General features: G+C 38.7%; 1 protein-coding gene across 6 annotated transcripts; it reads right to left on the reverse strand.

The window, feature by feature from the left end:
- Nucleotides 1-26424, reverse strand: MAPK9 (mitogen-activated protein kinase 9). Of its 6 annotated transcripts, none has more exons than XM_068205854.1 (12): nt 26275-26424; nt 22292-22466; nt 18320-18449; nt 17106-17164; nt 16076-16214; nt 15694-15859; nt 14375-14446; nt 10384-10566; nt 9745-9869; nt 9165-9228; nt 7584-7655; nt 1-6861 (listed from the first exon to the last, which is right to left on the reverse strand). In XM_068205854.1, the coding sequence occupies exons 2-12, from the start codon at nt 22411-22413 to the stop codon at nt 6719-6721; spliced, it is 1275 nt and encodes a 424-aa protein (XP_068061955.1). In that variant the 5' UTR covers nt 22414-22466; nt 26275-26424; the 3' UTR covers nt 1-6718. The 6 variants fall into 6 exon arrangements, with proteins under 6 accessions (XP_068061955.1, XP_068061957.1, XP_068061956.1 ...); XM_068205856.1 differs by having other exon boundaries at nt 1-6866; XM_068205855.1 differs by lacking the exon at nt 14375-14446 and adding an exon at nt 14665-14736.
- Nucleotides 26425-27476: the final 1052 nt, after the last annotated feature.

Below are 27476 nucleotides of genomic sequence, written 5' to 3' on the forward strand. Positions count from 1 at the left end.
TTATGTATACATATTTATTTGTAATTTACAGTGGCTTTAGTACTGTTTTACAATAACGTTTTTAGAAAGAAAAAAAAAACAAACAACCAAAAAGCTTCAGAACAAGGCTTTAACTAGAACTACAGAACTAGTTATTGACAGTTTTCCTTATGAAATTCTAATTTCCTAAAGAGTATCAGTCCAAAAAACCAATGAAGCATGACTGCTATCCATAAAAAAAAATCCAAAACAAACCCAAAAAAACTTTCTAGTCATCCTGAAACCAAAGTCCAGCATTAGACAAAATAGCCACTGCATTGAGAGGAATATGTTCCTATTGCACAAGCATTGAGAATGAGATATGACAATCAAAGCCTAATTCCATAGGCAGAAGAGGCCACATGTATCTACAGTTAGACTTCAAAGCACATCTTTCTTCTGAAATTATAGACCAGACTAGAACTAAAGATAAGGCCATAAAACCAGAACACTGTAACAAGTGATAGGGCTTGATGCTACTTTTGGTGACATTTGGTAAACAGAAGGTGGGAAAGAGGAGACCAAACCAAAAACTGGTTCTGAGGGGAGTTAAACTTGAAGGCATTCAAAAGAAATTCTCAAAGAACTACATTTTGGAGGGGGTTTATTTTGAGTCATTGGATAAAACTGGATTTCATAACTAATCACTTAATGAGCCTATTACACTCTTTAGTAGCCCATGTTTAATGTAATACATTAAATAATGTATTTTCTGGAATTTACATTTAATTTGTATGAAAACAGTTAATTATTTCTGCTTGTTATTCCCTATTTAAAATAGATGAAGATTTGTATAATCTTTATAAATTATCTAAACAACCAGGTAAGGCTTCAATATACTGAGTTTACTGCACACAAGTATCTCTAATTTGCTCTTAATTAGGCATCTTAAACTGCTAAAACCACCTGGGGAACCACGTTGTGATTTAAAGGAAGGGACAGTTAGGTATTGCTGTCTGTTCTAGTTGTGTTCATTTGATTAGTGTACAAAACATCTGAAAGCAATGGCTCCAAAGAAGCAGTAGCTACCATGGAAATTTAAACATTTTACTTTAGGAAAATCTGGGAATCTGATGAAGCTGAAAATGCACATTAGTCATTTTATAAAGTTTGGCTTGCTACCAGTTAAGAAAATATAGGTATCAAAAACAGACAAATACAGTGCTAACCATCTGTTACATTTTCTTTTAAAAAATTAGCACCAATTTAAGCATCTGAATTCATAGAAAATGTGATACACTTGGGTTTCCAAAAAAAGGTTTTTCCCATTAGAAGACAAGACAACAGCACATGCTCAGGGGTATAAGGAGCTCTGTGATCAGCAACAAACACAATCTCTGCTTCAGGCAGCCAGCACCAAACTCGCTCTTCGCACCTGACTCCTTCCTCCTCTGCTTTTGTTATCCTAAGGAGCCTGTGGAGTGCTGAGCCACTGCTCACCAGGGAAAGAAACACAGGACTTGCTGCAGCACCTCCCACAAATACCAGGGGTTTGGTGTTTGGAGCGCTGCAGAGCAGGGACAGTGTCTCCCCGTGGCAGTCACAGAGCATCTGCTGCAGGGGAGTCCCAGAAAGCAGCTGTCCTGCCCTCACCACAGCACATACACCTTCATGATGCATAGCCAAGAGTTAAGAAAAGGTTTTTGTTTAAAAAAAGAATCCCAGTGCTCACAGCGAGCTGCCCTTGCTACAGGAACAGACATTGCTGTGTCTTTATTTAATAGATGGCCAGGTAGTCACACTGCCAATCAAGTCACCCACTCAGAAGGTATTTCCAAATGATTCTCTTACCATGTGTTAAATTTCAGCCCCCAAAAGGTTTCTGATTTCTAATCTCTGAAAACAGGTTTAAAGAAACATGCTGATCAAATCTGTCAGAATAGCAAAGGCTACAACCAAAATTTAAACACATTAAGCATGTTATGTCATTCCTTTTCACACCATATATGGTTGTATTTAGAAGAATCCTAAAGTGCTTCAAACCCAGCAATTAATAAAGTTGATTTATTTTGTGCAAAACTGCAAGCACCTTTAAAAAAAATAAGCAGCAGCATCACTGAATAAACTTAAATAGTTAAATGTATTTTCTCTATTTTGTTTTGAATTCCTGGACCAAAATGATTTGCCATGTTTTCAATAACAAATTGCAGAAGAGTGCATTTTATTAGTTTAATTTTATACCGGACTTGTTATACACATTTGAAATAGCGGACCCGAGAAATTTATATCCACAAAGCAACACTGTGGGAATGAAATCCAACAACTGACATTTTAGCTGCAAAAATAATCATTTTATAAAACACAAACAGAAGAAATGGTTATCTCTCCAATTTCCTCCAAAGCTAACACGAGAAAAGATGGTTTGCTTAAAACATTATTTTAGCCCCAGACATTATTTTAGCATGCAGAGTGGGCAAAAACCAAAACTGATTTGACAGCTTGTGTAAGAAGCTCTTAGAACATCACTCATGTAAAAGACAATCTAAAATATGTAAAATAATGAACCAGAATACACTTTTTTTGTCATATTTCAACACATTAAAAAAATAATTCAAGACACTCTGGAAAAGCAAAGAAATCATTAGATTCATTATAGAACTCAAGTCCAAATTCTGCATCTGGATGCAGGTGTCCCTGGATCAAAACCAGTTTTGAGCAGGAATGACACAACACACATCCCAGGAAAGAATCTGGTTCCCAGAATATGACCTCACTAGGATTAGCATCCAGCCCTGCTAGAATCCATATGACACATGTAGAACATGCAGACAAATGCAGCTCAGCACTTACCCCAAACACTCTGTGCTGCTGCAAGGCTGAGCCCACGCTCCCCAAGGACCACAAAGGTCTGTGTGCACCTGGAGCTGTGACCTCCCAGCTCACTCCCAGCTGGAGGGTGGCCCTTGTGACAACACAAGGCTCACCCACCCCGTCCTTGGAGACTCCATACGTCAGCTGTGTTTGGAATAGCTAAACTCTACTTCATTCATAAAATTCTAATTTTAAGGAAAGCAATTTAGCATTTAAGGTCCTTCCTTTAAGAAAGAAAAATTAAACATATGGAATAACTTTTTTTCTTTTAATTAATTTGGAGTAAACACATATGCTCTGTTAGGATGTAAAAAAGACAAAACCTCTTTCAAGAGCCCTGTGGTTCCTAACAGCTTTTTAAACTCTCCAACCAACTAGTTAATTTCTAGTCAAGGTTGAGTTTTTCATTGTTTTGACAAGAAAATGCAAGCCCTTGCTGGAAACGTTACAAAACTTCACAGGCTGTTTGCAAACTGTAGTTTCCAGTCCTAAGACTAGTTCAGTTTGTATGATCCATGCAGACAAAGCCTTAATTTTGACATTTGTTTCTTGTCTTTTTCCATAAAGACCTAGACTTGTCATACCACAGTATTTCCTCAAAGTACACTTTGGCTGCTTACCCAGATTGCAAAATGCCAAGCTTCTCTTTCTAAAGGCTTTTTTGAGGAAAAACGATATGAGCACAGATGAAATGAACTGTTTAAAACATACTCCATTTCTGCAATGCCATTCAGCTACTCAGTGTTCAGAAGTTTAACAAGTTTCTGGTAAAGTATCTATTGACAGCCAAAGATCCCTTTCTCTTTCAGGTGAGCAGTTAAGATTACAGATTGTATCTATGTTGACCACTATTTATTTTAGTCATAGTTCATAAATTGTCTATGTATGCTGCAGTAGTGTTAAGACTATACAAAGTCTCTCAAAGGAAAGTAACATTCATGTTTACAAAACTGAGCTGTTTTCTTCATATATATGTATACACACAAATATTCTTAATCTTTAAATACATATAAATATTTATAAATGCCAAAGTGCAAAACACGGTCAATTGCATCACTTTACATACATAATTTTAGTATTAGGAATAAAAGTGATTATATTGCACACCAAACTCTCTTAATTTTTAAACCCCTGTCAAGTTACATTGGATTTTGTTTTCCATCAGCCAGGAGGTTCTCGTGGCATAGACAGCCATGTCACAAACCTGGCACTGAATTTCCCCTGCAGTCAGGAGCAGTGACATGGGGAGAAGCTGCATGCAGTGCATGGAGGCCCACATGAGCACACTGGGATAGCCTGGGAACTGCAGCATGCACCTGGCTGGGTTTGGTGGGTATTGTCTGTATATGTGCACTGGCACTATGGTTTTGAATTAAACTGGAGTCAAAATCCACAATATTCACAGGCATTTCATGCATGCTCTGAAGGCATTCTGTAATTAAGCTTCAATGTATGCCATAGCAAAAAGACATTAAAAAAATTAGGTATGAGACAGCTTTTCCTAGAAGATTTACAAATAAACTCATTTAATCTCAAGGTTGGAATTTCTTCTCTTGTTTCAAGAGTGTATGTTGAAGCTAACAGTATGTACTAGGAGAAGGACAGATACCAGTTCAAGTCATGAAGACAGGAACAGTTTTGTTAAAAACATTTAAAAGACAATGTGAATCACAGAATAATTTAGGTTGGAATAGACCTGGAAGTCATCCGGTCCAACCCTCCGTTGTGCTGAGCAGCCCAAGTTCAACAGGAAAAATTCAACTCTGAGAGTATTCAAATCACATAGGGAAAAAGAAACGTTTAAGTCTTCTAAAGTAGAAACTGTTAAAATGAACATAGCATAGTGCAACTTCAGCTGAAAAATTTAGAAGTCTTGAAAAATGAAACTTAGCAGATGACTTCCATAATGAATCACTAATTAGTCACTGTGAATAGGTGAATTCAGCTATTTTAACTTACACAAATAATATGGACTAAAAAAAGCAAAAGAACAGCAAAGTGTACTTTTCTGCTACATGGTAAATAGATATTTTTAAGTGCTTTTCCAGTGACAAGAATGCACTAAAAATATTTCACATATACTGTCAGTATCCAAAGATAAAAGTAAGCTATCCATAGGTTGAAAACCAAACAATAAGAAAAAACACAAGCCCCAAGTATCTTGCAATTCAATTTAAGAGAATTTAAAAACTCAGATATGCCAGAATACAATTCTGAAATTAACATTAACTACTTTGTTAAATTTTTTAAATCTTCTGGGACACTAAAATCTTGTTTGTTTTACTACAGCAAATTAAGCCATGCAAAAGGGGTGAAATTTTACCATAAAAGCAAATTTGCATAAGGAGAACATGCTGCCTTTTGAGTCCTATGGCCTGGAACAATGGACAATTGTGTTTTACATGAGAAGTATGTCAGTAATGCAGTGTCTCTCTGGGCCAGTATATTTTACAGGTTCTATTTATATATTCAAGACAAGAATATCTAATCAACAGCTAAATATAGTGCCTTTAAGAAAGGGGTGTTTTACCTCATCTTGCACAAGTCTATCACTCTTACAGTTCTGTTGGTCAGTCACACACATGCACACATGAGATCCTGCAGCAAATTTCACACCTGTGCACTCCAAAGTGAATGTGCACAAAGTCACAAGTGTGTGTTACAAAGCCCTACCCTACTGCAAATGCATTTTCTAATTCAACAGACTGTGCAATGTAACAGGTAATTTTGTATTATCTGATTCTGAAAACTGTATTGATAAATCTGTATGGAAACAGCAAATAACCTCCTCTTCTTGTCTGACACTGCATTTAGAAAATTTGTATTAAACATGTCTTTCTTCTCACTAGAAATAGACTTTCCTAAGGTGAGAACAGAGCTAAGCTCTGTTACCTAAATGCTTAATTTATAAGTGATTCAGAACTACTGTACTTTTATTTCTTTAATTATTCACTAGACAGAATGAACCCATTAAAAAATGGAAAATATTTATGCAGCTTTTTGAGGCTGTAAGTATCTCCAAGTCATCTCTCCTTTTATCCAAGCTTGCAGTGAATGAAGAGCATCACAGATAAAACTTCTATTTATCTTTGTTAAAGGATGAGTATCACAAACTAGAAAATACAGAACATTTTAGCACAGTCTCCTTCTAAACAGGCACTGCTTCACAGAAAAGTCACTCACCCTTCCTCAAGATTTATTTAAGCCACTGTATCTTCTGTCCATATTTAAAAGACTGGAAAAGACACTCAGTTGAAATACAAAGTAATGGCTTTATGCTTTGAACTTCATGTTTATCTCTTCTACAAGAAGATAGAAAGGGTTTGATTAAAAGGAAAAAAGTGCTATGTGGAAGAAAAACTGCCCTTTAAACACAGTACTGAGAGCATTCCACATGTGAGCTCACACTTACACACAACACTCCAGTCGTTAAATAAATCAAACTGCCACAGTCACACAGTCACACAGACTTCATAGGGACTATACATTCATAAAACCTACTGATGAGCAATACTCTACTAAATATAAACAACCACTGTGTCACAGAAGCCTGCCAGCTGGGACTGGAGATGGATGAAGCCACTTAAGAGGAGTTATTGGCTAAAAGTCTATTATAACTGCTCACCTGAAATAGGCTGAAACAAAGAAAAGCCTCTAATAGTGTCTAAATTTAATTTTTTTTTTTTGTTCTTCAGACATTGATTTGCTTCCATTCTACAACATTAAGCAGGCAATTTCATAACAACTGAGTAAAAAAAACAACAGGCATTACTTTAGCAGAACATGCAGAACATGGAGTTTTTCTACTTGGTTCCATTAACTTACAAGCAATTCAGGCCCAATGGAAACTAGAGTTCTTTTCCAAAGTCAAGTCTGCAATCACGGCTGATCATCGACATCCTTCGAGGGGTCCTGTCAAAGCATCCAGGCTGCTGTCTGTGTCTGAGGCCAATGTTTGCTCTGTTGACATGGATGAAATGTCATTGATAGATGATGACTGGGAAGGACTGGTGTTGCTATTCACTGCTGCATCTGTGCTAAGAAAACCAAACATAATAAAATCTGAGGCAAGACAATATTACAGTCACAAATAACCACTCTTCTGGACTGTGAGCAGCACTTTCCCCACAGAAATCCTTAGGAAATAATGGAGTTAATAAAAAAGGAGAAAAGCCGGCACTAAGGGCCCTAGCATTCAAAAGCCAAGGTGACCTTTTAAGAGATTTTTATTTTTCTCCCTCTCTGTGGAGGAAAGGAAGAAAAGACTAACAATGCATAGTGTGAATAGTGACTTGAGTGTCAAGAAATCTAACAGATATAGTTAATAAAAGACAGCACAATATTCTGATTACTGAGCTGTGAGAACAGCAGCAAACACAAGGATTCAATCATGGCCCAAACACTTAGCACTGTTAAGTATCCTGAGGGAGCCCTAAAGCTGTTTAGCCCTGAGGAAAGGGGTTCATGCTGAGCCTCAGAACTGCACTCAGCAGTTACCTGAGCTCCAGGTGAGCTAACTGGTGCTGATAACTTCATTTGATGACTGAGCCCTTTAGGGACAAGGCAGCTCAGGGTGTGGGACATGCAAGACCAAGTTCAGAACAATTAAAAAGCAGAGCACATGGATCTCCAAAGGCAGATCAGTCTCAAGAGTCCCAAACAGCAAAAGCTTTGCCTACCTGGATTACTGAGAGGATTTCTTCATTCACAGCTCTACGTGTGACAGTTACAGAACTACTGAAACAATGACTAACCTGAGGGCTGATCTTTTACCACACCATTCTTGCTCCTTTCTTCCCAATCCATAACTTCTTTGTATATTAATTCTTACAAGAGAACAGTGGGACAAAAGAAAAAAGAAGACAGAAAAGCACTGTAAGATCACAGAGGATTTGTAAATAATTCACATTTGTATCAAGGTACAAGGAAACGGCTAAGGATCAGTCTGGAAGTACAACTGTAGAAGTATTCATTTGCCATCTTGCCTACAGCAATGATAAGAGAATTACACAGATTTTCTCAAGCATCACAGAAAGACATAAGGACTGTACCAAAATCAACATATCATATAAATAGCATAGCTGTCCACTTAAAAATAACAAAAATCTTACCCCCAAAATTTTATGTATCCCTACAATGCACTAATATTAACTTTAAAAATATTTTAAATAAGATTTGGATTCAAAATCTGATTTTATGTAAACTTCCCTTGAAATTTTACTTTGATAACAAAATTATACACAAATTTTTATTCTTGAAGAACCACCTCCATGGGTGCACTGAGGAAAGTCTGGATATTTTGAAGAAGGTCAAACAGTTAAAATATTGTATGAAAACCCTCATTTACTAGTCAAGGACAACTAAGGATACAGTCACCTGACCAACATCCAGAAAAATCCAGAGCTGTAACTTAAATCACAGAAGCTTGTGTGTGTACCCATAGTCTTAATGTAACTTAAATAACAATATCTACATAGATTAAGGACTCTTCGATTCTGAGTAACAATGTTTACAAATGCATTCAATTACATTTAGTGGATCCATTTTACTTTTCCACCTTGCAGCAATCAAAGATGATTTGAAGCCTACCTACCTGTGCAGGCATGCCCTAAGGACATCATATGTATAGATCAGCCAGAATCAATATCTGAAGTTTATAATGCTGTTTTACAAAAGCAAGCAGCTTTCAAAGTAGTCATAAATGATGCCTATTACCCTTGGTCTTGTGATGGCAGATGTTAAAATTTTAACTGCCTCACCATTCAATGGTTTTGACTAAAACTGTAAGGCGAAATTGATTTTAATACCACAGTGCTGTTTATTATTTTGTTTAAGCCAACAGTTTAATCTATTTGGTCAATAAATAAGCAATGAAATTAGAAAAAAAAAACTACACCAAAGGACTCTCCTGCTATTTTAGATTTCTAGAACAAATGAACTAGTAAATATTGTCAAGAGATATGGCTTAAACAATGCACACAGAGAAGAGGCATGTTTCTTTTTCAGAGAACTCTCTATCAAGGAAAAAGCTCTATAGATTACAAGCACTTAAGAACAAAAAGGGAAGGAAAAAAAGAAAACTGCAGCATTTTGTTGAACAGACTTCAGAATGGTTCATGTATATATGAGCATTCACACACCTAGATATGTATTCACTGCACACACAACATGTTTCCATCACTGATTTCTTTTCCTGTTGCCACAGGCAGTACTGCTCATCTGGAATAGTGGGAATTATTTGGAATAGTCTGTTACACAGCCCAGCACACGCTGCAGCCACTCACTAATAACACAAGGTACTACAATAAATGTAATTTGTCATGCTCACTCCTTACCTTTCCATTCTTCAATTGCATGTTCTCTTTCTTCCAATTGTGCATCATAGATTTGAGGTGGAGGCTACAAAGAAAAGAAAAGTCTATAGTGCCTACTACATCAGGTTAACACACCCAATCCTAACTAAAAAAATCTAAAAATGACATCTTTTTTAGCATTTTTTACCTTCATTTTGGCAGTTTATTCCCTATACTTCAAAGACACATTCATTTTACAACTCCAGAATCTGCTATTAAGTCCTACCTCACACTGAAAGGCTGTTTAAAAGCATCAACCAAAATGAAATTAACTGTAAGGCTTTACAGAGCCTTAGAGAAAGATCCTGTTTCAAAAAGCCCAGGATTGCCACCAAATAGGCACCTCTTTCTGTAAGTAAAATTAAATATTAACAATCACTTTCAGAATTCTATCAGCTCCCCACCAGCAGCTGTCCTTCAGGTGATTCTGCCCCTAATGCTCATCTGAAGGCTTCCTGTGTGACTCCTGCTAGCCAATGAGTTCAAAGCATGCTCTTGACTAAAATTAAAGCTATTTTTATAGAATTGGAATCTTAAATATTTATTTTAATTGTAAACTTACAGCTTCTGCTTCAGCTGGATCATACCAGACAGTAATATAAGGATGACGTAAGGCTTCATCTACAGAAATTCTCTTGTCTGGGTCTACTACAAGCATTTTTGACAATAAATCTCTAGCTTGGCTGGCTAGAAAGTAAAGGTGAAAAGAACACACATGTAAAAGAGCTGCAGAGTTTAATGTCTGACACAGGAAATAAATACTGGAAACACAGGACATGCACTGCAAATTTTCACTTCTGTTCTACAGAATAAGGTGGATTGTTGGTTTTAGTTTTTTTTTTATTTTCTCAGTAATTATCTGAAGATAAAATATAACCCAAATGAGCTGTATGCACTTAGAACAAGATGATCAGCAATAATCCCAATAAAAAGTATTACTTTTGGAGAACACTAAATGACAGACAGTATTCAATGGATTAAAATTAAGAGAATTAAACAGAATCCTGGGACAGAGAAGGAGTATTTAGTAACTACTACTAAGATCTGAGAACTTGTCATAAACGAAAGAAACAGAAGGGATGCAGCTTTTAATGTTAACATCTACTGCAATAAATATTTTTATTAGGCTTTAAATTAAGTGTGCTGCAAACACTTTAAATTAACTTCATAGGAAAAAAAAGAGAGAAAAAATTCGCCTTACTTTTTAATTTGTCCCGATCAGATTCTGATGGAAATATCCAGTCTGGGAAGAGCTCTTCAAACTTAATACCAGGATATTTTGGCCTGTTTTCTACATAATTCCTCACTGTAGGCTGCAGTTTCTTCATGAAGTCTGCTGATGGTGTTCCTAATTGTTCAATAACTTTATTCCATTGATCAATATCTGCACCATATCTTTAGGAAAATCAGCTGAAGAATTTGAAGTCTGTGCTCTAAAAAAATACCACTTAAAAATCTGAAGTTAACAGGAACTTAACAGAGGACACAAAGATGAACTTGACTGTAGCATCAGCAGTATTCTGAGCTCCCATGCAAAAAGCTACAAAATCTGAGTCTTATTTTTGTGTCAGTGTATTCTGAAGGACAGGCTGGAAGTGCTGCACAATGCATTATGCTTAAGTATCTTTTTCTAATTATAATATTTTTCTAGAATCCAAAAGAAACTTTATTTGGCAGTTGTATCCATAGCAAAACAACTCTAAGGTCAGAAAAGAAAGGCTGCTGTGGAATCTTCTGAAGGGCAACGTAACATCAGGAACACTGAAGATTCTTGAAGGTTGAGAAAAATACACAAAAAACCCTAAAGCACAAATGCATCCCACCTGAAATAAGGAGCTTTGTACCTGTCTCCTAAGGAAATGAAACTTTGAGTTGGAGCATTTTGCAGGGGTGTAGTTGGATGGTTGGGGGCTTTTTTTGGTTGGTGTTAGGGAGGGGTTGATTTCTTTTTCAACTTCATGAAAGGTTCAGAGGAGTTCTGAACAGGAAATCCATATTCCAGAAGGTTCTATAGTAGGTTCTTTTGTTTAAGTGTATCAACCATCATACAGACAGCTCTGTTCTTATAATTCAAAATTTAAATATTTTACAATAACAGTATTTACAAGTCACAAACTGAAATTTGGCCTCATGTTTCTTCAGGACTGTCCCTTCTCCCCCTCTCAAGTGAAGGCATTTTGCATTTTCCCCAGCCACGGTGACACTTGTTACAGAGATACCAGAGCCTGCTCTGAACCAGCCCAGCTAGGGAAACAAAGCTCATTTATCACACTCAGGACACATAGCATTAATATTTCTACTTTTAAGTCAGCTCAGATCTACACTTGCCAGTTTTTCCTGATAAAAAGAATGTGCAATTCCAGCAGAGCCTATCCATTGACCTTGCAAAAAAATTCATAGCTGAATTCACCATCTAGCACTTCAACCTATCCTTTCTCATAGACAGACTATGCTACTAAATAACAAATATGCTGTACTTTGAATTAAGATGTATTTAAAAAACACTGAGGTGCTTCTACTTCAGTTAGTGTGTCAAGAATACAATTACAAATATATGAGTAGTCACTGCTCCATTATAAGATTTTAGACTTCTGATACAAAGATTGAAAATTTTATTTGCTTACTGAATGCATTCCAATGGAAAAGCTATAATAAAATCAAAATTCAGAACTGATATTGTTAACTGTCATGCTAAAACAAAGCACAGACAAAGAGAAAACTAACATACAACAGGAAATTTTGTTCCTAGCTGAGCAACTGATTTGTGTGATAGCTCCACCAATCTAGATTCAAGAAGATGCTTTTCCTTTAAGAAAGGGCAGCTTGGTTAGTCAGAAAATCAAATTAGAGTCCAGTTTATTGAGGCCTTAGAAGACTGCAGGGAAGGACAGAAAACTTAATGACCCATCCCACTTTAGAGGTAAAAACAGGCAAAAAACAATATCTCAGTTTCAAAGTGCTTTACAGATGGCAAAAGTTGAAAAAATTCTCAATATAGGACAGACTTAAAATAAGCCTCTTATCAGAAACCCAAGTGGGATTTCAGTCTAAAGCAGGCAGAGTAAGCTCTGTGACTGACCTGGCAGGCTTCACACAAAGCCACTCTCCCCATTCTAGAGACTTCAGGGTCAGAAGGAACCAGGCATTTAATCCGTGCCAAGTCTATTTGCCTTTAGGGACTCTGGAAGAAGAGAAGCTGAAAACAGAGTCCTTCCTACAATCACAACAAAGCATGACTTTTCCCAAGAAAGCACAAATGCCCCTCATGCTTTTTGCATTGGTCAGCCATCAGTTTTCTTCTCCATATGGGCAGAAAGAACACCAAAAACACATGGCTGCTGCCAGGCTTTTCCACTATGTCACCATAGGTGCCTGTATTCTCTGGTTTTTCTCCACTTCTCATTTCCAACAGCAGCTGGCAGTAACTCAGGCCTCCCCAGCAGAGTCAGGAGCAGGTTCTGTGCATCCATCACCCTGGCAACACAGAGCATCTCATTCCACCCAGAGCACTGCTGCAAGTATCCCAGAAATTCCCATCCACCATCTGGGAAAATACAAATTACTGAATCTAGGAGCAGATTTTCCTGAAGATAGTCAAGGGTAAGCAGTGGGCAATATGCTAAACTTGGCTCCCTCCTCTAAATACCCAAATACTAAGACATCTTAAAATTGAAATTTTAAAAAGCAACTAAACAAAAGAAACCCCAAACACAATCAACAAAAGGAATGCTTCATGGCCATGCACAACAGCACTGCCCATAAACCACCCTGCAGCTGAAGGTGACAACCTGACCCACGCAGTGATCACCCAGGAAAGGCCTCAACAACACACAATTGTCAGTATCTCACTTTAAAGAGAAATGAAACTCTTACAAGAAGCAAAAATCCCTGTAAGCACAGCTATGCACTTCCTCAGGGGAGGAGACTCCTTGAAACATAGACTGGTAGAGCTTCAGTGGCCCTTAGAGAATCACAAATGATAACTTGTATATTCAAAAAGCATGAACAAAATTTCCTTCATTTATTCATGAACAAATAAAAATAGCCCATGCTAACAACATGCAGGTGAAAGACACATAACATCCATGAAGAATTGTGTTAGGTTGGTCTGAAGGCCTCAAAAGGTAAAACAATAAATATAGAAAGGAAGAAAGGTAGAAAAAAATGATACTTATTTAACGTTTAATCATTTTACTACTAAATAATGTGTGATCAACTGTTGAAGATTAGTGTCATGAAATTTAGTGTTAAAACTGGAAATCCTCCTCTGTAAGATACACAAGTATCTGTGAACAGGCACCTGATGTTTTAGTGGTGGTTGCTCCTTGCTGATCAGCAAAAATATTATATTGGCTTCAAAAACTTGGAGCACAATTATGAAGACAGGCTGCCCAGAGAAGCTGGGGCTGCCCCATCCCTGGAAGGGTTCAAGGCCAGGCTGGATGGGGTTTGAAGAACCTGGGATAGTGGAAGGTGTAGGGAGGGCTGGAATGAGATGGTTTTTAAGGCTCCTTCCAACCCAAATTGTTCTGAGATTATGGTTCTATGAAATCTTAGTGAAAAATATTGGAAGGAGACATGGAAGAACAACTGTCTTATAGAAGAAGTCAATCCAAAATCAAATTTTCATAAAATGGGAAAAAAAAAGAACCTCCAGAAAGTATTTCTTTTTATGTTAAATAATAATAAAAAAAGATCTCATGCAGTGTGCTTGCCATTAGGTCACCTTTGCCCAGCAAGCCCTAATAAATAAGAAAAAAATCTGATTAAAACTCAAAAAAATTGTGCAATAAAAAAAAATTAGTCTACTGTTCAAACAAATTATAAGCAAAATCCATGCATAGTTAAGAAGTAACTTTGTAGGCTTTTGCTTAAAACACTTATCTACAAAAGAACAAGAGCTAAAAAGCAGTTATTTCCTATTTTTCAAACCTAGCAGTTTCTGTCTTTTAAACTACAAAAGCTTAAGCTCATGATACATTGGATTCAACCACTATAAAATACATGAAATATAGTCTACTAAGAAAATAAAATGGAAAGCTCAACAACTTGGTTAATGACACTAATTTCAAAGAGTACAGTGGATCTAGTAAAACATTATTAAAAATATTGTTTGTGCTTTTATACAGATCTAAATAATTGTGTTTCTGTTGGAAGTGGAATGGGACTCAAGGATGACTAGGGAAGGATACGATCAGTGCCTTGGAATATCACACAACCTTTCACCAATTCTCCCATGATGCACCCAACTGACCAGATATCAACTGAAAATAAAAGTGAAATGATCAAATTATGGAGTATCATGAACAAATGTGAGGAAAACAAACAAAACCATCTGCATCTACAGTAAAACACAACAACGTGGAAAACCAAACTGCTCACGTGAATTTTCAATCATATCAACACCAACTGTTCCTGAATTTTGTATTTTGTAAAACATAGTCAGTGTTTACACTTGTGAAACCACCATGAAGAAGGATACAATCTCTTCCTGGGAACAGGACTTTATGGAGGACCATTTCTGCCATAATGCACCCAACAGACCAGATATCCACTATCATATGTTAGGTGCAACAAGGACAAAAGATTAAAGAGATTTTTTTTTAAATACCACAATTATTTATTTGAAAGCTCACACTGTATTCCTACAGTCCTACAGATAATTTATTTTTGTCCCAACCAGAACAATCTTTACTGAAGTTCTGATCCACATCAGCACTTGCTGTACAACAAGCTGCCTTCTGCACTAAATAAAGTGGTTTTATCATTATCAAGGGCCCAGCAAGATGCCACAAATCCCTTCTTTTACACACCCAAAAGTACAGATACTCAAAACCATGGCATCCACAAGCCCTTGTGATAAAGAGCATAGAAGTTCTGTGCTAGTAAAAATCAGCAGGTAAAATCCCCAATAATGCAAGGACAATTCCTTGGCAGCAAGTTTGTTGGCTCAATGTTCAATATATTGCAGCTGTGTTGGTTTTAATAATGTAACACCCAGCCTCTTAGAGCACCAAGCAGACTTAAGAAAATATCAGGCATGGTTTATGGTAGGGATCTGCAATGTATTTTAATAATCAGAGAGGCAAAAGGGGACACACTGCAAAAAGAAGATGTTTCAGAATAAAATTATGTTGATTAAAGGGTTCATTTTTCATATATTGATTTTTTGTTTGGATTTTTTTAATACCAGCCACCATCAGTGTCTCAACAGTTTCTCTGAGAATAAAAAACATGGCAAAAAGATAATGGTGAATATATGACAAGATATAACTATAGCAGGGGAGAGAGAGCAGTTCATGTTAAATGAAGAAAAGCATACAGAAAACTATCATATTTTCAACAAAAAAATTACACTATAATAATTTTCATTTCCAATACCACGATTAGAATACTTTAACAACAAACTTGACAGGGGGAAAGCAGCCCTCCCTCCTCTTTTTAAAGTAGTTATGTTCCAAGAGAGACATACTTCAGGCAGAAGATTGAAAGCATTACTCCAGCAGCTTACCATTCTCTTTGTATCCCATTCCCAGGATAACCTCTGGTGCTCTGTAGTACCGTGTTACTACATATGGAGTCATCATGAAGTTAGTACATGCTGTTCTTGCCAGCCCAAAATCAAGGATTTTTAGTGTGCAATCTGATTTTACTACTATGTTGCTGGGTTTCAAATCCTAACAAGAAATTACTTCAGTTAAGGAAGGATTAACATACAGAATAATACCCACACATCCCCCTTCACAATCAGGATAAGCCAAAAATTCACTTTACTAACAACTGCATGTTCCTCCCCTGGTGTATATGCTTATTTATACAACCCCCTCCCTTCCTTCCTGTTTCATAAAAACTGTGTTCACAAAGAGTATTGGTAATGATCTACTACTACCTACTCTGTGGATGATACCAGCTGAGTGGAGATGCTTGATCCCACATAGCATTTGGTAAAGAAGATAAGACATTCTTTCATGATCCAATTCCATATGAATAACCTGGCACAAATTTGCATCCATCAGCTCCATAACCAAATATCTAAAGCACAAAAAACAAAGTATTAAGAAAACTCAAGTCTTATTTTTCTTAAGTTTAGCATATGAGATATTTAAGAAAAATCACTTTTGCTAACCTAAGTGTCAAAAAACCAATGATAAAAAAAACCCATGCACGATCACAGTTACAAAGAAAAATTACCTATATCTATTAAAAATTAAGTGTTCAATATTCCATCACAAAATATTAAAATTCCACTAGTTTTATCAACAGTAATACAGAGAATAATTCTGTCTTTATGCATCATGAAAAACTAAGAATGAGTGAAGTTGATGTAGAGATTGCAGATATTGCAGCATAAATGCTCTCTTTCACTGTATTTTACGTTAAATAATAAGAAAATTAGGATAACCACAGTGAGAACTAAGAATCATAAAATAATTTTCAGTTGTCATCTACTTACCCTCTTCAGACACAAACACTCCCTCATTTACCCAAGCAGCCCATTCACAAACCACAATTCACACTCACTGGAACCTAGGGACATCCCACCAGCCAAATGGCCATGAATCCTTCCTAGACCAACTGATACTGCTTGAATAAAAAAGAAACATATTCAGTTCTGAACTGAGGCCCAAATACTCTTGTGCTGATGTGACTGGTACAGTAAAAATTGCTCTTATGTTATCCAAACCAAGTTACTATCCTGAGGTGATCCATGGAGCTGAAGGACCATGCACACAGACCAGGTGCATGTGCAAGCAAAGTATGGCAGACTGATGAACAAAAGGTAAATATCTCTTTTTCACAGCCCATTTCAGCTTTTAGCTACTCTTGATTTTCAAAGCATGAAGTCTGTAGAATACTGGAAATCCATCTCTAGCGTTTAGGCCTGTATTTGTCAGAGAAAATGAAAAAAAAGCTAGTACTTACACATCCTGAAATTCTTCTAGCGACTTCTGTGGTGTAAATACATTTAATAAACTAATAATCTATAAAATAAAAAACAAAACATTAGAAGATACTTCTGCTTTAATTCATATAAAGCTCCTAACACTACTGCAGAAGTTACTATGCAAAATAAAGTGCACACTGTTACTGTATACACAGTTTGAATGTTACTTGGCTGCACTTAATTCACACATGCTGAAAAACTGCCAATTCAGAAATAGTTCCAAACTGCAGCATGTGTGCCAAGGGAACCAAGACAGGACAAAATCACTTTTTTCTTTTTAAGTTACATGACACCTTCTAGCTTCCTCCCCAGTGTCTGAAATATATCCCATTTTCCCCCCATAAATAATAATCTCTTATTTTAAATCACATGCTGTGCAAGGAATTTTAACCAAGGCTGTCCAACACCACGTGCACAGAGGTGCCCCACGCCATCCTATTAAACTTAGATTATGATGTACTATTTCCAGAACTGCTAAAATTGCTCTACTGCCATCTTTAATAACCACCTTGCTTTTATTCTGCTGCATCTCAGCCTCACCAAAAGCTTACTTAAAAAACAATCCTGAAAGGCTAACTGACTGCAGGAAGTTTGAGATTTGACTGCACAACTCCAATGACCAGCAATGTTTCTAGTTCATGTTGGTACCAGCACACAGCAATCACATAAACCTGATATTCTTGTATTTGAACAATGAAGTACTGACATCACGGCTCACTTTAGAGAGTTCAAAGATTTCAAAATTCACAAGTATTGTCCATAGCATTTAAATTTTGTAGACAGTGCTGCACCCCTGAAAACCTCAGCAGTTAAACAATGTATTTAATAAAAATCTTGCATAAGCTCAGAAGATTTAAATGCAGCGAAGTTACAATAGTCAAACCTACAAACCACCCCAGTGTCAAAAAGGCTTTGCTGCACATGGCTTAAAAAGGGCAAATGCAACACAGCAAGGCCTGGTCTCCAACACAGACACTGACGGCAGCAGAAACCTCCTGCCCTTGGTACTTCAGACCCCAAGCAGCTCACCCAAAAACTGAGCCATACATTGTGGAGAACTGCATTGCCCACAGCAAATCTTTCCAGCCCATCACTATTTCCATTCCTATGGTTACTAACAACAAGTGAGAGAGCAAATCCTGAGCTTTTTAGATAAGGCAGAGTAAGGAGAGGAACACAAAGGCCGACTCACATTTTTGTGATTGACGCACTTTAAAAGAACGAGCTCTCTGTAGGCCCTTTTGGCGTGGGTTTGGTTCTGAAAAGGACGACTCAGCTTCTTCACAGCAACATTGATTCCAAGCACTGTATCAAATGCAGCACTAGAAGTGTTCAAAGACAAACAAGTTGAAGTCTGTTTGAGGGACAGGAGGGGGCACAAGGGAGGCAGAAGTGAGGAAGGAAAGAAATCAAGATTTAAGACAAAGTACATCCACTAGCCTGTTGGTACTACACCTAATTTTAATTCAGAAAAGAAACATCCTTTAAAAACTACACAATCTTTAATAAATACAAGTAAGTCAAACAGAAGCACTGACATTCATCAGAGGTCTTCCTGCTCTCCTTTTTGTCTTTAGATTTGAAACTGCTGACTTGACACTCACACCCAAAATTGCAAGATCTAAAAATATTTTAGGCTTGTTTAAAATCAAGAAGCATTGCAGCTGCCTAATCTGTATATTTGGAATATTTTTGGACACTTTTGCCGACTGACAATCATTTAGTATTTACAGCAGAAATTTCTCTTAGCTAAAGGAGAGTCACAACCATGTCTCCATGATCCCTTCTCCAGTACATATTCTCCTGTACATGGATAGTTTGCAATGATAAAAAAATGTAGTGCCTAGCAGAAAATTACATTCATCATCTGCTGGATGGAAAAAAATGCATTGAACTGAGAAATAAGGAAAACTCAGACTGAAAGGAGGAATACAAGAGCTTAAAAGTGACCATGACCATTCAATTTACCCTGTTTTTCACTTGTGTTTCCTCCCTCCCTCTGCAGTTTGAGGTCAAAGTTACACTTACTTTAATAGCTGAAAGAATCTAAAGCTGAAGTATCTGTATAAACAAAACAAGACTAAAGTGGGAATAGTCATCATTAGTAACACAGACTATTTGGCAAAATATATGTGAATTCCTAGCTCATGCTACTGAGGAGCTCCAGTCTTTAAACAGTTTCAGTTTTAAATAAGGATTCCCACGTTACCCTATTTCCATTTAATATTACTTTCATAGGGTAGGAAAGAATTCTCATTCACATTTTTTCCAAGCACATTTAAGCTCTTTGTGAGCTCCTTTCCTATCTCATCAAGTTATGTGTGACACCAGACTTAAAAGGGCCATCACACTACAGTACTCAAACAAAAAGCACAGCTTCCCTGAGAGTACAGTATCAAATTATAACAAGTTTCCTAGCATAAAGGCACTGTTTTCCCTCCTAGAAAAAAGCAACACCACCACAAAGCAGGGCTCACCCAGGAGATGTGTTTTCTTGGGACATGCCTCCCAATTTGTACCAACGTGCCACTTACACTAAAGACTTGCTACCATTTATTTCAGCTTACTTCTGTGAAGTGCACAAATCAATACTGAATGTTACAGTAAATCTCTGATTTAAGCCCTTTATGCCTCTGCAAAAGGAAACACAGAGTGGGAGAAAAGCAACTGGCCAGGCATTTGGAGAAATTGTTTTCCTCCCAAACATGAAAGCACTGATATTTCAGTATTCACCCAAAAGATGTTACACGTAAATTAATTTTTATATGTTAATGCCTTTAATGGTTAGTGACTTCCATATGTTAATGACTATACCTGTGAATTAGTATCAAATCAGTAACCAAGACGGTCTGCGTGAATTAGCTGTAAATCACAGGGCAGCAGCAGACTGAGGAATAATTTTAGGGGAAGTGTCCCTCTGTGATCTGACAAATCAGATGTATGACAAGCCTCAGTCTAAGCATATATGAAGAACTCCACCTAAATTTCTTATTTTGGAGACTGACTAGAAAATTTAGAAAATGAAGGACAAGAAGGGAAAAAAAAAAGATGTCAGGAAGTTAAAGACAAAAGTTATTTTGATTCAGACCAAAATAGATTACCAGACTTCAGATGTATTAATACTTAGGAACAAAGAAGTGCAGTAAATTAAATATGTGTACTTTGTACATAAAATACAAAAGGTATATCCAGTTTCTCTCCTGGCCTGTGTTCAGTGTGAGCTAGAAATATCCTCTACATAAAAACTGAGTTACTTTTTCATCTTCCTCGGGCTCTCATTTACCATTTTTCCTAAGTATATATTTTTAAAACTACTTATTTTCCTACATTTTAATATCAAAGTTAAAACTACATGGAGCAATACCAGTGGAGTTTCCCATTAACATCATGAGAAAAAAAGCACAAATTTAGACCTCTCCTAGCTGAAGTGACACGGGTGGTATTAAGAATGCCTCACAGAATAAATTAAATCCAGACAGAAAACTCCAGAAAATCTTTTCCTATTTTTCATATTAAACATGGGATGATAAAAAAGCCATCACATCTGTGTGTTACCCTAATGTCTTGACAATTTTTTCAGCCAAACATAGCAGGATAGCACTCATCTTACACTGAGTTTTCTACAAAAAACTAGGAAGTAAAACTTATCTTTCCCTTGCATAAAGATTTTAGGAGAAACTAAGATGTTGCACCTTGTTCAACTTGAGCCATTTCACAGGAAGATGAAAATTCATGCAATCTTTCACTCTGCTGTTCCATAAATCAAGTAGTTTCAAAACAAGCCAATAAATCAAATTATTTCTTCTTTCTCCCAACACAATGACCTTAACACTACCTGCATTTCATTCTGAAGAAGAGATCCAGTCCAAGTAATTTGGCTTAAAAATGCTCTGCTTCTAGTGAAAGGAGAAACACTTTGAAGCACCCAAATTCCTGCATGCCATCTCAACCAAGCATAACTCTGAGAACAACAACACCTAGAAAATGTCAGTACTATACATCTTTCCCAAATCCTAATGGCCAAGATCTAGGACCCCCTCATCACTCAACCCACTGAAGAAGAATGAAATATGGTGTTCTCATTTTGACTGTTTGTCACCGATTAGCAGGAAAAGAGGTGTAGATAAAAATTTTTAAACTAAATGCATGGTCTCATAGAAATGCACTCTTTCCCTACTTATATAACTTGTTATGGTTATGAAAAGGCCAAGAAGACATGGGCAGGTGCTGTTAAGGAGTTGTTCACAGTACATGAGTCATCACACTTATTCTGCAGATTTTATAGATGAAGACAAACTGCAGGCTGGATTCAGAGCAAGGACAGCCCACCATGTGCTGTGATGAAGTCAATATCACGGAGTCCCTGAGTACATCTGTTTGCTGCCCTGTTTATGGAATGAAAACCCACATCAATAAACATTTCTGCTGTTACCAAGTAAGTTTTGCCCAACAAAATATGGGCTGGCACTAAATTGTGCAGAATGGATTGCTGCAGTCTAAAAAACATTTGAAAGTGTTTACCTTTAGCTGGCCCAGAGGTGTGGTGCCATACAAGAGACTAAGGTTCAGGATCAGCCTAAAGACTCCCACGTCCTGGGCCAGTGGAGGCTGGACACAAAGCTGGGGTGACACACCAAGGGAGAGCCGGCCAGCCCAGCCCCTCACACAGCATCCCTTTCTGGTTAATCCATGGAGTGACAATGACACTGATTTGCCTCATCCTGCCAGTTAATGGCAAGGCACTGCATTGATGGCTCCTAGAAATGGACAGGAGTGATTGGGAATAAAAGAGGGGGAAGAAAGGGGGCCATGATGAAGAACGAGTGAAACCCAGAATCTCTCTCCATTGTCATACCTTACACTGCAATATCACAACTACAAGGGCAATGGGAGAACTAGAAATAAAGTGATAAATGAGAAAGGAAGAAATTTGTCGACCATTCTAATTTATGCAGTTATCCAAATATTAATTCTCCCTAAAAACAGAACAAAAAATAGGTTTGCACATGAACTGTAGCAAGCAATTGGTTTAGAATTTATTTAGTCCATAACCCTGTAACAAGAGAATTTATTACCAGTGTTTTATGTTCTGGTACCTCTATACATGCAAACTTGGCTTTATATTTATAGCTTTTCATATTTAAATAAAGTATTTATTACTTACCAAACAATGCCCTGTGCCCCTGATCCTATGGGCTTCAATTGCTGGTAACGTTTTAGCACAGTGAATGTTGAATCTGCAACTTGAACACTGTAAAATTGACTATCACATTTACTGTCAGTCATGGTGTAGTGTCATGTAGTTTTCTCTCTCAGGGACCTGGCAAAGTTTTCAAGATCTTAAAGAAAAATAAAGAAAACAAATGTTCAGTATCTCACTAATTTCAGGCAGACAAGATGGGAAATACTATACATATTTTAATACATATGAATTTTTCAACAGCACACCATTAAACATTCATTCATAAACAAACACTCTTTCAGTTTTGTGCATTACCACCGCTAATGAAATATACTTGCAGACAGACAGCAATTACAGCTTTCACAGCTTAAAGGGAATGTGTGCTCCTACTCTAATCACTCAAACAAAAAGCATCTAAGTAAACAACTCTAAAAACAAAACCACCCAAATACAACTCTCTACTCCTTGAAGGCTACTCGCTAACTTAGAACTACTGCTATGTGCTAGGATTGTACTAATTTCTGTATTACAGAAAAAAAAATCAAGAAGTATGTTATTCAAACACTGAGAACACAGACAAAGTGACAACAGACATCCATGGAGTCCATGGACAGAAGGAAACAGGGTTTTGATAAAAGACTTGATTAAAACAGCAAAACAAGTTTAAAACAAAACTGCCCCCAGATGCCTGTGGCTGCTGCAGTTTCTCCAAAATCCCCATCAGCCTTGTTCAGGAGGGCTCTGCCAGATAACCCTTCCCTGATCCAGACCTATGGCAACACATTCTCCTTCCCATTTTATACACACCACAACACCCTGCACTATCAGTCAGTGTCCTTGTAGTACTACAGAACAAGACTTTGTAGTCTTTGTAGTACTACAGAAAAGACTTTTGTGCTAGAGTTTAGAAGAGGCTTTCCTGCCACAATAGAGAATAAGTTAAATTAATCTGTCAAGAATGAATAAGAGGTAAGTAATTACATCAAAGAACACAGTAATGGACTCAACCTCTTTAGCTCTGAAGTGCTACAGTAACAAGAGCACAGACCAACAGTTTTCCTGGGTGTCCATCCCTTTTCCCAACCTTACAAGTAAATTACCTCAGTAATTACTGAAGAGCTCTCTAACAAATTTTCCCCTTCATAATTTCGCATTCACTATGACAGATAGTGCCATTAGAGCCCAGAAACTTGTTTCTTAAAACAGGAAATGCAAGCAGCCCCTTCCCCCGGAGCAGCTGTGCTCTGTGCTGTCTGCTTTGGTTACTGAAAGAACAGCTCGTCTCTCTCTTCACTGGCCCCATCGACTATCTGTGAGCCAATGCAAAACAGAAAAGCCTCAAGGGCAACCCAGACACCCAACCTAGACGGGCACAAAGCCACAAAATCAACTTTTGGTTGCTTCAAGAATTAGAATTTGGATTTCTGTCTTCCTCGGTGCATGTAGGAGGGAGCAGCATCTTTTCCATATTTTAAGTCAGCTGATGAACTCAAAGAATCTGCAGTAAAATAGGTGGAAGACCTCCAAGCCCTAATAAAGACTGAGTTTAAACCAAACGGTAATAGTCTTAAGAGATTCTCAAGAAATGTCTAGAGTCCCTTTTACCTTCTAGTTTCTCAAAATCTATGCAGCATTTTAAGAGGCAGACATTCAACTGGGTCATCTCCAGCAGCAATTTAGAGAGTCAGTTTACTTGACATTTCCTCTTAGAAGCTTTAGAAAAAAAGCAGAGGAGAAAGGATCAGCAAAGGGAAAACGTGGGCTACCAACTTTCTGCTCTGTCACAGGGAGAAGGAGGAAGAAAACAAAATCTCCTACACAAGAATATTAGAGGCAGTCAGATGCAGCTCCACAGCCAGCTAGCACTAATATGAGACCACACAATGCCGCAAGGGCAGCTCCCAGACTTCCCTGGTACATCCCACTCTTCTTTTCATCCCTCTTCATTACTCCAAAGCTATGCACTCTGGGGTACCAAGTGTTTTGATGAACAGTTCCTGAGCACCTATGGTATTTTCACTGAATCTTCAATATTGTAAGAAAGGTACAGCTTGAAGGTCAAGATCCTCCTCTGCAAGGACTTAGAGACAAAACAAAAAAAGTACAGATTTTGCATAAACTAGGTATCAAGTTACAGGATATCAACTTGTTAGCTACACAAGAACAATGCTGTACCTCTTCAGGAGTTAATGAAACACTTTTCTGTAACAGAGATAAACAAATACGGGAAAACAAAATTATCCTGATCCTGAAAAACCCCTCCCTTTAAGAATCATTGTCTGCACAAAGCCACCTTTCAAAAATCACTTGGAGATGAGCATAAGCTCTTTAGAAAAGCCCCAAAGAGAGAAATGGGGTATCAGAACACACAAGTTTTATGTATTTCAACAAATTTGCAATTCTCTATGCAAAGCAGCTCTCCATGAGTCTTGACTTTCACTCGGGCTTCAAGCTGCTTGAATGTATCAGGACATACATTACTTCAGACATACACACTAATGTAAAATTAGGTGCCACGGGATTGTAGCTGTTCACAGGACTTCAGCCAATCCATTCTGGGGGCAAGAGCCCCCAAATAAAAACAGATTTCCTGCTGTGCAAGTAAGAAGCATATCTGTCAAATAAGTTTCTTGGTATTTACCTGCTAGTCTCCTACTAGAAAAATAACCAACACACCAAACCTGCCAGTAGTAGGCTTATACACAATTCTAGTGAGAATTCTTTAGAAGCTGAAAGCAACTGCACTGCAGAATACATCCTGCATTAAACAGTCAGCTCCCTAAAATATATTTATTAAAATGGCAACTTATTATTAACCAGATTTGTACTCTGGATATCTTCAAGTCAAAAGCTTATGAAAAGACTGGGAACACATTCCCGGGGTTGTTTTGGTTACAGAAATGTCATGCTGACAACAGAACACAAGAACAACATGAAGCTTGGCTAGATTTTTAAGCCTTAAGCTAAAATTCTACTGCTGACACTATTAGCAGTGAATAGATACGTACACGAGTATTTATAAAAACATATGGGAATTCTGTGCAGAAAATCTCCCCCCCATTCTCTTATTCACCTTTGCAAAAGCATTTCTAATTCAGGTGTGCCCTTTAAAGGACTATCATCCAATAATATCAAGAGGTTTTTTTTTAATCTTTACAGCAGTATATATCAAAACGAAATAGTCCAACTACAAAATCACAGTGAGCTACACCTCACTCCTCTACTGACAAACTTTAGAACAAAAGTGGAACAAAGCTCTAGCTGGGTAACCCCGAAGGATTACAGCAGTTTAGAGGTAGTTTGCAACTGGAAACTCTTGGAAAGTAGACCTTCTTCTGACGAAACGAAGGTTTCACCACTACCTGTTACAGCCTCATTCAGCTATCACATAGAGACGCAAACACTGAAAGATCTCAGAACTCTGCCAGGGCAAGCTGGCGTAAAGAGAGAAAAAGTTTAAACATGCATGTGCTGCAAGCAGTTTCGCTGTTCATGTAAGAAGCGAGCAAGACGAGTCTTCACACATCTTTTCTAAAACTTCTACTAAGAAATCGCTTCGGCTCCAGAGAGCCCGGGCTCGCCGCGGGACCCGCAGCGCTCGGTCCTGCTGCCCTCCCGGGACAGCAGGACTCCCGGGGCTCTGCGGCCGCCGAGCGCGGGCCGGCCGCACACGGGCACCGGCGGGGCCGGCACGGAGCGACAGGGCAGCAGGACGAGCAGAGGCGGCTCCGCGGGGCCGGCACTGCGGCACGGGCAGGGCGGGGGGCTCGGCCGCAGGAGGAAGGGCCCGGCCCCGCCGCTCCCCCGCGTCCCTCCAGCGCGGCCGGGCCCGGGCAGCGGCCCGCGGGGTGCCCCGGCTCTGCCCGCGCCGCGGGACGAGCCGAGCGCTCCGTCCGGCCCAGCGCTCGTCCCGCCCCGGCTCCAGCCCCGCCGCCCCAGCACGCCCCTCGCGGCCGCCCCCTCACCTGGGTCGGACGCGGCGGGACCGGCCCCGGCCGCCGCCTCCCGCTGCCCCAGCCACAATGGCCTCCCGGTGCTCCGCACGGCGCCGCCCCTGACTGACAGCCGCCCCGACCAATCGCAGCCCCCGTCGGAGGAGCTCAGCCAATCGGGATCGGGGGCGGGACCTGCTGGCCGCTATATAAGGGAGGCGCTGAAGGCCCGCAGTGACGGGGCAGTTCGGCCCCCGCCGGCATAGTGTGACGTCAGCATTTCTCGGCAGTCCTGATGTCATCTTATGACGTCATGGCACCACGGGAGTGATGTCATTGCCTGACGTCAGGCTGTCACGATAGTCGTGATGTCACCTCGCAGCAGTACCATGTCACGACGGGCTGCGGCGCCCATCGTGCTGCCGGCCCCTCACAGCTCCAGCAGGCCGAGGGCAGCCCTGCGTGAGGCAAACGCCTGCCCTGGACAAGAAGGCCCCAGTGGCACGGGCCTGGCCCCACGGCACAGCACACCAGAGCAGGCCCCGGCCCGCCCGTTCTGCCACAGCCCCTGGAGCACAGGCTTCCCTCAGCTTTTCCAGAGGGATGGCTCAGGAGGGAAGGGATTTATTACCTCCCTGAGCTATTTTCAACCCCACGCAAAAATCATAAGCCTTCTCTCCATTACATACCTCCCCCCCGACATGAGGACTGCTTGTTTTTGAAACAGGTGCTGCCTAAAAATAAACCCAATTTGCCACCTCTCCTAGGACTGATGAGAGCTTTCATTTCTGTGATTTCTGTTCTCACAGATGATTTTAGAAAAACGCACCTGTAATATTTTTAATAAATTAATTTAATGTCACAAATAGACTAGACGACCTCAATATGCTTTTATAGTTCCACTTTTAATATGAAGAGACTATTAATTCTAGATCAAGAGTAAAAGGGGCCTTTTCACGACTTACCAAAACATGTTGGATACAGAGTTACATATTCTTGGCATTTAGGTCAGATTAGTACTATATTTTTTTCATTATGATTTTGGTTTTATTATGTGGTTATAAAAAGTACTAGGGAAACTATCTCCTATTATAATAAACTAGTGTAATACTTTCAAGCTTTTAAGTAAACATTCAAACACTTCCATTTAGAACCAAGCCTGCAGAGAAATATCAAACTTCACTAGTGAACTATTTGGTTAATCAAATGCAGAACAATTAAATACTATGCCTTCT

This window comes from Anomalospiza imberbis, chromosome 15 (assembly GCF_031753505.1).
Source record: "Anomalospiza imberbis isolate Cuckoo-Finch-1a 21T00152 chromosome 15, ASM3175350v1, whole genome shotgun sequence".
Classification (NCBI taxonomy): domain Eukaryota; kingdom Metazoa; phylum Chordata; class Aves; order Passeriformes; family Viduidae; genus Anomalospiza; species Anomalospiza imberbis.

What these genes read in the sequence shown, in the direction of transcription:
- MAPK9 (XM_068205854.1), bottom strand. Translation starts at nt 22,413, where the DNA reads ATGACTGACAGTAAATGTGATAGTCAATTTTACAGTGTTCAAGTTGCA. An exon ending in AATGGGATACAAAGAGAATG is followed by an intron (nt 14,447 to 15,693) that starts GTAAGCTGCTGG and finishes TTTTATTTTCAG; the next exon opens with TTGATATCTGGTCAGTTGGG. An exon ending in GGTAAAAGATCAGCCCTCAG is followed by an intron (nt 6,862 to 7,583) that starts GTTAGTCATTGT and finishes TTCTTAGCACAG; the next exon opens with ATGCAGCAGTGAATAGCAAC.